At 40.8% G+C, this 10052-nt stretch overlaps 1 protein-coding gene across 1 annotated transcript; it reads left to right on the forward strand.

Moving 5' to 3' along the window:
- Nucleotides 1-2248: 2248 nt before the first annotated feature.
- On the forward strand, nt 2249-9452 carry LOC115119189 (ras-related protein Rab-18-B-like). Its single transcript, XM_029647948.2, has 7 exons — nt 2249-2411; nt 2951-3006; nt 3204-3265; nt 5948-6020; nt 6354-6475; nt 6728-6794; nt 7717-9452. Exons 1-7 carry the CDS (start codon nt 2344-2346, stop codon nt 7887-7889), a joined length of 621 nt encoding a protein of 206 aa, XP_029503808.1. The 5' UTR covers nt 2249-2343; the 3' UTR covers nt 7890-9452.
- The last annotated feature ends 600 nt before the right edge of the window (nt 9453-10052 follow it).

The raw sequence follows: 10052 nt of genomic DNA on the forward strand, positions 1-10052 counted from the left end.
TAAAGAACTCCATAGACAACGCCACAGAGAACTCCATAAAGAACTCCATAGAGAACTCCATAGAGAACATAAAGAACTCCATAAAGAACTCCATAGAGAACATAAAGAACTCCATAGAGAACTCCATAGAGAACTCCATAAAGAACTCCATAGAGAACTCCATAGAGAACTCCATAGAGAACTCCATAAAGAACTCCATAGAGAACTCCATAGAGAACTCCATAAAGAACTCCAAAGAGAACTCCATAGAGAACATAAAGAACTCCATAGAGAACATAAATAACTCCATAGAGAACTCCATAGAGAACATAAAGAACCCCATAGAGAACTACATAAAGAACTCCATAGAGAACTACATAAAGAACTACATAGAGTACTCAAAAGAGAACTACATAGAGAATTCCATAAAGAACTCCATAGAGAACTAAATAGAGAACTCTATAGAGAACTCCATAGAGAACTACAGAGAACTCCATAAAGAACTCCATAGAGAACTACATAGAGAACTCCATAGAGAAATCTATAGAGAACATAAAGAACTCCATAGAGAACTCCATAGAGAACTCCATAAAGAATCAAATCAAATCAAATTTATTTATATAGCCCTTCGTACATCAGCTGATATCTCAAAGTGCTGTACAGAAACCCAGCCTAAAACCCCAAACAGCAAACAATGCAGGTGTAAAAGCACGGTGGCTAGGAAAAACTCCCTAGAAAGGCCAAAACCTAGGAAGAAACCTAGAGAGGAACCAGGCTATGTGGGGTGGCCAGTCCTCTTCTGGCTGTGCCGGGTAGAGATTATAACAGAACATGACCAAGATGTTGGTTCTTTTTAAAGAACTCCATAGAGAACATAAGGAACTCCATAGAGAACTCCATAGATAACTACATAGAGAACTCCATAAAGAACTCCATAGAGAACATAAACAACTCCATAGAGAACTCCATAAACAACTCCATAGAGAACATAGAACATAAAGAACTCCACAGAGAACATAAAAAACTCCATAGAGAACTCCATAAAGAACTCCATAGAGAACATGAAGAACTCCATAGAGAACTACATAAATAACTCCATAGAGAACTTCATAGAGAACTCCATAGATAACTCCATAGAGAACATAAAGAACTCCATAAAGAACTCCATAGACAACTCTATAGAGAACTCTATAGATAACTCCATAGAGAACTCCATAGAGAACTAAATAGAGAACTCTACAGAGAACATAAAGAACTCCATAGAGAATTCCATAGAGAACTACATAGAGAACTAAATAGAGAACTCCATAAAGAACTCCATAAAATCCCCTCTTAGTATTTTTCGTATTTTAGTATTATTTAAAATTTCGGATCATTTCCACCCACCTGTAGTGGAGATTATTGTCCATTCTTCTGTAAGGACGTTTTCTAGTTTCTCTCTCAGCTAAGACACAGCCTCACTCGCATCTTCAAAGCACTGATGAGGATAGGCAATGAGGCTAGGTACGTCTGAAGGTGCACTGTGACTGGAGAGAGACTGATAACCCTGGAGAGAAGGGGGGAGAGACTGAGAGAAATAGCGAGGCAGGCACATGAACACAGACAGACAGTGTGAGGCAGCTTGATGTACAAGTACACCCCCTAGACAGGACGCTAGTCTATCTCTTGTTTCTGTAGTGTGAGGCAGCTTGATTTACAAGTACACCCCTTAGACAGAAGTTAGTCTATCACAGGGTCGTACCCCACCCCCCTTCTATCTCCTAAATGCTGAGTACCAAGCAACAGCAAGAGGAGTTTAGACTAAACTATAGACTTGTAAATGGGCATTAATAACGATAATAGGGTTAAATATTAAACAGCAGCACAGTTTTCTGAATTTACTCTGAGAATGTTTCATATGCATATCAGTGAGACTTTGACTGATAAACACATGTGATTTAGCTTCACCCTTTTACTGGCAATCCTGAACATAGTCATCAAACTGGTTAACCAGGAAGGTCCCCTGGTAAATATGGACCTAAACTATGGTTCCTACACTGTAACAGCAATATGCATGTTCCATAAGAAAAATCCAGGGGTGTATTCACTAGGAACCAAGGTGTGAGACAAGTTAATATACTATAATAAATGTTGAAACGTTTCCATATTTTCGATCATGTTTGCCTTCACAATTAATGAAGTGTTCATTTTACACAGTTTACAGGATAGTACTATTATTTTGAAGATAGAAATAAAAACCACGAACCGGAAGTGCTTCGTTACTGTTGTAGCGGTCACAACACCGAGCCGAAAATCGCACTGTCAACGTCAGACAAACATCCCCCAAAAACTGATTATAAGACAGCTTAGAAAAACGTTAGAAATATGGACGACGACGTGTTGACAACTTTGAAAATATTGATAATTGGTGAGAGTGGTGTCGGCAAGTCAAGGTAAGATAGTATTTTTTGTTTTTGAAGTTTTGCTCATTACAGGAAGGCTATTTAGCCTAGTAACGTTATCTTGAGCTAACCTTAGCTACACTATGTAACTTTTCTTAGGTAACACATTAGCTAACGCTAGCTGTATAACCAGCTGCATCCGTTTGTCCTTTTGAATTGGGAATAAAAATAACTTTCCTACACTTGCTTTTTTATCATCTTACTTGATGATTATTTAAATATTTGCAGGTAAATTACTAGCTACGTGTTAGTTATCTTTGTCTAGTAGAACCAATATCTGCTGGGTAAACGAAACGACGAGTAGCTTTCTGGGTACAGAGGAGATCTTGTCACATCCTCGTTTGCCCAGATACCGGTTGATCTACAAGCTAGCTATCTGGAACTGGTGGTATGTGGCAAACCCACCCCAGCCCTTGTTAGTTAGCTAACTAAATAGTTTTCATAGGTTGTGGGTTAGGTAGGCTATCTGGTGTGTCAGTGTTAAAATGCCTGCTCTCAGACGTGGTGTTTCCCTTCTGTATCCCAAACAGTCTTCTCCTGAGATTCACAGACGATACTTTTGACCCAGACCTGGCAGCAACCATAGGTAAGTCCTAAAGGAGTATGCCCCAGTGCACTGTTAATGGGAAGGGGAAAACACAGCATTCCCACTCTTAACAGCCGTTTTGACACCGTTGCTAGGCCTTATGTGACAATGGAATATTGTTATGTCTCACACATTAGGCTATTCAAATTTATGGGTCACCACTTGAGTCTGCTCCTGCCTCCCTCTTTTTGACACAGGTGTGGATTTCAAAGTAAAAACAATTGCAGTGGATGGGAATAGTGCCAAGCTCGCTATTTGGGTAAGTGTATGAAAATGTAATGTCATTCAAAGCTCTTTCACTGTAATTAGGTAGATTTTTCTAAGGTGTGGCCAACGTACTCTGTGAAGTGAACATCAGGAAATTCACTTAAAAAAAAAAAAAATTAACCCCTTTTTCGTGTTATCCAATTGTTGTAGTAGCTACTATCTTGTCTCATCACTACAACTCCCGTACGGGCTCGGGAGAGACGAAGGTTGAAAGTCATGCGTCCTCCGATACATAACCCAACCAGCCGTACTGCTTCTTAACACAGCGCGCATCCAACCCGGAAGCCAGCCGCACCAATGTGTACACCGTGCACCTGGCAACCTTGGCTAGCGAGCACTGCGCCCGGCCCGCCACAGGAGTCGCTGGTGCGCGATGAGACATGGACATCCCTACCGACCAAGCCCCCCCTAACCCGGATGACGCTAGGCCAATTGTGCATCGCCCCACGGACCTCCCGGTCGCGGCTGGTTTACGACAGAGCCTGGGCGCGAACCCAGGGACGGCACAGCTGGCGCTGCAGTACAGCGCCCTTAAACCACTGCGCCACCCTGGAGGTGGAAATTCACATTCTTAAAGGGATAATCTGCAGTGCAAACAAAAACAAAGTTGCCACCTGCCAGTGTTTTGGTAAATAACGGATGGTGAACCAGTATCTGTGTGTTATAGACCTCTCTAATGCCCAGAAAGCTCTGACTCAGACTCTCATTCACCAGCTCTGCAAGCATTATAATGTAAAAATATGTTTATCACCAAATAAGGAGTTTCACTGAGCAGCGATTTTTCATTTACGCCGTTACGGCTGGTATGTACTTATAACAAAGGTCAAAATAAATAATGTACAAGCAACTGAACAATGCCTGTTGTAGTCTTCTGACCTGTGACCTTTCTCGGTTGCAAGTATGTTTTAATTTATTTATTTTTGACTTTTTGTTGGAAGTACATACCAGTTGTAACGGGAGTAAATTAAGAGTTGCTCAACGAAACTTTATATTTGGTGATAAACAAACATATATTTTGACATTTGTTGAATCAGAGCTTTCTGGGCGTTTTTATAACGCACAGATACTTGTTCAGGCATGGAGAAATGTATCCACTCTCAACATCATAGACACAGCTATGGACTGACCATCTATGATATCAAAATTTAGTTTTGAGGCTAAACAGTGTTTTTGTTGTTGTTTACAATTACATTGTTTAACAACATTCACTTTGTTCTGGTGTTTTAAAAGACACTGGAAAAACATGTGTTTGTTTGGCTCAAACATTAAGGTTGTTTCAGCAGGCACAAAAAAAGGTTTTGAAAATGAGTCGATACGCGCATTTTGATTTCGCCTGTCCAAACCAGACGCGAACAACCGATTTCTTTTGGGTGCAGGTTCAAAATACATATGAAACATTAATGGACATTTGGCTAACTAGATGTTGCTAGCTAGTTTGACCTGGGGTTGGACATTGGGTTGTTATTTTACCTGAAATGCAAATAGTCATTTTCTGATTATTTTATGCAAACATGACTGTCCTTGGGTCCATGTTATTGTACATTCAGATAGGTTACCTCCTAAGTTTCAGAACGTTTGTTCCTTTCCTGCCTCCTGAACACATCCCAAGATGTTCTATTTCAGAATAACTACAGACAGTGCCTTCAGAAAGTATTCACACCCCTTGACCTTTTTACACATTTTGTGTTACAGCCTGAGTTTTAAATTGATACTTTGTCACTAGCCTACTAAATCATGTCAAAGTGGAATTATGTGAGTCATTAGGTATTCAACCCATTTGTTATAGCAAGCCTAAATAAGCTCAGGAATAAACATTTGCTTAGCAAGTCACAATATGTTGCGTGGACTCACTCTGTGCAATAATAGTGTTTTAAAATGATTTTTGAATGACTACCTCATCTCTGTTTTTTAATTTTACCTTTATTTAACTAGGCAAGTCAGTTAAGAACAAATTCCTATTTTCAATGACGGCCTAGGAACAGTGGGTTAACTGCCTGTTTAATAAAAAAAAAAAATTTAATGTGCAAATATTGTACAATTCAGGTGTGGAAAGCTCTGAGAGACTTACCCAGAAAGGCTCACAGCTGTAATCACTGCCAAAGGTGGCTCTAACATGTGTTGACTCAGGGGGTTGAATACTTATCTAATCAAGATAGTGTATGTGTAGATGGTTGACAAAACCATTTATCACCTTGTAACACAACAAAATGTGGAAGAAGTTCAAAGGTGTGACTCCTCCTTTCTGAAGGCACTGTAGAACAGCTTGTTCAAGGATAGAGTTGCAAGCACCATGGGATTGCACCATGAGATGGTGCTATTGTCTAATGTGTCACATAGAGAAGCTATGACGGCGGAAGGTTGTCCTCCCAAAGTCAAATCCACGACCCTAGCAGGACCTGGGAAGATTGACATGTTTTAGTATTTACTAAATGTGAAGCTCTTCATAGTCTCATCAAATTTTGATAATTGTGACTCATCAAAAAAAAAAAAATCATAAACTAATTGAAAAGGTTGTTATAATTCCTATCCATAATGTTGCGTGTTGATACTTTCTATGAAGTGAATTCCTCTTGACGCTGGCTTGGCATGGGTAACAGTTTCTGTGTTCAGTGCTGAAAATTGACGCTTTCTCTCATTGACGCCGGTTGTTGTTGTTGACTTTTGGGCCTGTTAGGACACAGCAGGACAGGAGAGGTTCCGGACCCTGACGCCCAGCTACTACCGTGGTGCACAGGGAGTCATACTGGGTGAGTGTTTGTTTGACCAACAGTGGTGAACATATATTATCACGTCTGGAGCCGTATGTACTAAACATGCTGAACTAGGATCAGGTTCCTCCTGGCCATACGATCTTAGACATTATGATGTGAAATTACGAAGCAGTCCCTGGTCTCCCAAAAATGAGGTGCCTATTTCAAATACTCCATTCAACTCACATTCTCAATTCTGAACCTCTAGTACTGTGGACCTCCACAGTATGATTTCCGTACCCCCACCCCCCCCCCGCGCTTGTATAACACATTTTAATTGTAGATCTGGATAAGGTACAGACACTGTTAATCTCCTCTTTTTGCTGTTAGTGTACGATGTCACTAAACGGGACACGTTCACTAGGCTGGAGAACTGGCTGAATGAACTGGAGACTTACTGCACACGGAACGACCTCGTCAAAATGCTGGTTGGGAACAAGATTGATAAGGAGGTGGGTGTCCCAGTGCATTGTGGGTCATACCTGTCTGGCATGAATCTGTCTTTTCAGCTGCGCTTCTCTTATTGTCACCTAGCTGCCATTGTCTCCAGTGTTGGATGCAACAAATGCAACAAATAAAGTCCTATCACTTAGCAATGTTTCGTGTTGCTGGTATTGTACCTGATGCCGTTACACATTCCACAGGCTAACACCTGTTATGTGAACCCATTGTTAAATTTGACAGTTCAGTTTTTTTTGTTTCAGGAAAACCGTGTAGTTGACCGAAACGAAGGCCTTAAGTTCGCAAGGAAACACTCCATGCTTTTTATTGGTAAGTTCTTGGGTCTTTGTAAAATAGCTGGGCGTCTGAGTACAATAACCCGGATACTCAAGTTAATGGGGTCTACTACTTAGATCTCTTTCACCGTTTGGTGAGTAAATACCAGTTGGGGACTAGCTTTTACAACAAGTGTGCAGACTCTTGAATTCGGGCACAGATGTCATCCTGTAACTCTCCATTTGACATTCCTAATCTCCACTGTCAGCACAACACTGAAGGATGCAGCCCTTCCAGGAGAACTGGATTACGATCGCAAATCTGCAGTCAATCATCTATCAAACCTCATGTCTACATGTGTTTCTATTTCCCAGCTCCAATCGCCTCCTGAAATTAGGTTATAGCATTTCTGAAGACTTTCCATTTTAGAATGACTAAATTAAAGGTTTTGAAAAGGGTTTATGGAAAAGGGTCATGTTTTTGTTTCTATGTGCCGTGTAGGCTACACAGTGCCCAGTGTGTGTGTGTGTGTGTGTGTGTGTGTGTATGTATACACACACACACACAACTTTTTCTTGATGCGAACATTCATATTTTATGAATGCTGAATGTGCATGTCTACACATGTCAATCTAAACTACCCAAATCAAGATCATCATCATCATCATATGTCAGAAAATCAACAGAGTAAAGATATCTCCTTAGTGTATGGACTGGGTGAATCAGACATCACTCTCGGGGTGAAGAAATCCATCCCAGTCCGATGTTGTAATGGCACTTGTCATGCACATATTTTGATGCATTAAAAAAATCAGCTACTGGGACTTGAACTGAAATAGTCTGAAAACGTATACCCACTGTCACTTTTGCTCCCATTTTATTCAAAACAGACCCTAAAATAGTTTTGAAGTGAGTTGTTGTTGTTGCATCCCCCTTAACACTAATATCACACTAATGTGCCCTTCCACTTTTGTAGAGGCCAGTGCTAAAACGCGGGATGGTGTCCAGTGTGCCTTCGAGGAGCTGGTGGAGAAGATTCTCCAGACTCCAGGGCTTTGGGAAAGCAACGCCCAGCCACGGGGCGTTCAGCTGGGGGACCAGGAGCAGCGCGGGGCTGGAGGCTGTGGAGGATATTGTTCCGTACTGTAAACCTGGAACCAACCCAAACGGCATACTGGAAACCAGAACCTGAGAAGGATATTAAGAGTCCGTTAATATACTGTGTGTGTGTGTTTTATATACTGAGTCACGGCAAAGGGTTCATCTGCACTTTCCGATGTCTCGGTACAAAGGGACTTTGCGGTTTGCACTCTTCCTGTAACGCCAGCCAGTTGTCACAGTGCGTCGTGTTGAGAACACAGTTGATTTTCATCACGTGTAAAATATCACGCTAAAGGAGGTACATTTGTTTTATCGTATCAAGTTTGTTAACCACACCAAGTCACGTGTAAGTCTTGTCGAACACAGGATGGTGAAACGGGGTCTTCTCTACACTATATTTAATACCTTCTGCTACACGTTTATGCAATACGTTATGAATAGGATCATTGCGTCATGTCAAGTACCTACCAAGTTATACCGCAGTTATAACCTTCGCTATTTATGTCGTTTTCTACTTGATGAGTAGATCTGCATGCCTTAACTATGGTTACCGTAGGACCAATAGATGAAGGTAGAGTCCTTCGATGTGGGGTGGGGCTTCAGACCTTCCACGCGCCTTCACTTTGTCCTAGCTAGTGTTTTGTAGGTCTATAACCCCCCCCCTCCCCATAAGCACTTCGTAACAGCTGACAGGCATTCATCACGCATTGTGCGCCTAGTCATAGACAGACATCCATTTAACGTGGAAGAAGAGTGTACGCTTCAAACGTATCCATCCCACTGGTTGACAACCAATTGTCATTTATTTTTATCCCCTTCCATTTTATTTACTTGGTGATTTCTCTATTCAAAGCTGTTAAATATTTTATATTTTCTTCCACTTTTTATTTCCTGATGTGGGAACATGCATGCAATGTTTTACGTCTTCGTAAACCACAGTCCATGTGGCGTTGATATAGCCTAGTGATGTGCTTATCCATAGCTGTTACTGGCTCAAATGTTGAAGGGGGAAAAAAGTTACCAGTTTATTATTAAAGCTATTGCAAAATAAATAAAAAAATTCTTTTTTTTTCTCTCAAAAAACAAAAAATCTACTTGGTTTCATTCTGACCTAGCTGGCCAATCAATCAATCAATCAAGCCTTCTTATGACATAATGTGCGTTAGTTCAAGCATGCTTATGGATGTTCAGTGTATCCCGTGGTCTGGAAAAGGGATGCATTTACATGGATCAGCCCAACAGGTTTCTCTCATGCCCGTCTTGTTAAATGGTCCACTCCGTAACATATTACACACAGTCATGTGACACCACACGTACATGCAAAAACTCATTGTCAAGACAGATTTGAGTCTGTATCTGTAGCAAGATATACAGTATGTTTGTTGCATGTTTTGCTATTTGAATTTTAAATAATGATCCTGTTTATTTGTTGTATCTTCAGTTTTTGTCTGACCTTTTATTTTTTAAGTGGGCTTGTTTTCCATCTATGAATCACCTTATGAATATCTATACCATAACATTCAAATGACACTTGTAAGTGGTGTTGTGCTCGGTCATGACATGGACATTTTGTATTATTTCAAACTGAAATAAAAGACAACAGGAAGAAGAGGAATGTTCTGGTTTTGAGTTTGTTGTTCGAGTTGCCTCGAGAGCACAATTTTTCTACTGCAATAGGCTATTTTTACGAGCTGAATGTTTGTGGGGAATGCGCATACCGGTATTCTTTAACTATTTGTTTTCTTATGATAATCATATCTTTGATTAGTCCAAACGTCCATTATTTGTTGAAACTGTATTCAATGTTAGCTATACCTAACTCAGTCCAAAAAATTAATAACACCTTCCTGATATTGAGTTGCAACCCCCCCCCCTCCCTTTTGCCCTCAGAACAGCCTGAATTCATCAGGGCATGGACTCTACACGGTATCAAAAGTGTTCCACAGGGATGCTGGCCCATGTGTCAAGTTGGCTGGATGTCCTTTAGGTGGTGAACCATTCTTGACACGGGAAAATTCAGAATGTTATTTGATTTGAAACTGTTGAGCAAGAAATCCAGCAGCATTGCAGTTCTTGGCACAAACCCGGTGCACCTGGCACCTACTTCCATACCCTGTTCAAAGGCACTTAAATATTTTGTCTTGCCCATTCACCCTGAATGGCAGACATACACAATCCATGTCTCCATGCTTAAAATCCTTCTTTAACATG

This window comes from Oncorhynchus nerka, linkage group LG20 (genome assembly GCF_034236695.1).
Source record: "Oncorhynchus nerka isolate Pitt River linkage group LG20, Oner_Uvic_2.0, whole genome shotgun sequence".
In the NCBI taxonomy this organism is placed as follows: Eukaryota; Metazoa; Chordata; class Actinopteri; order Salmoniformes; family Salmonidae; genus Oncorhynchus; species Oncorhynchus nerka.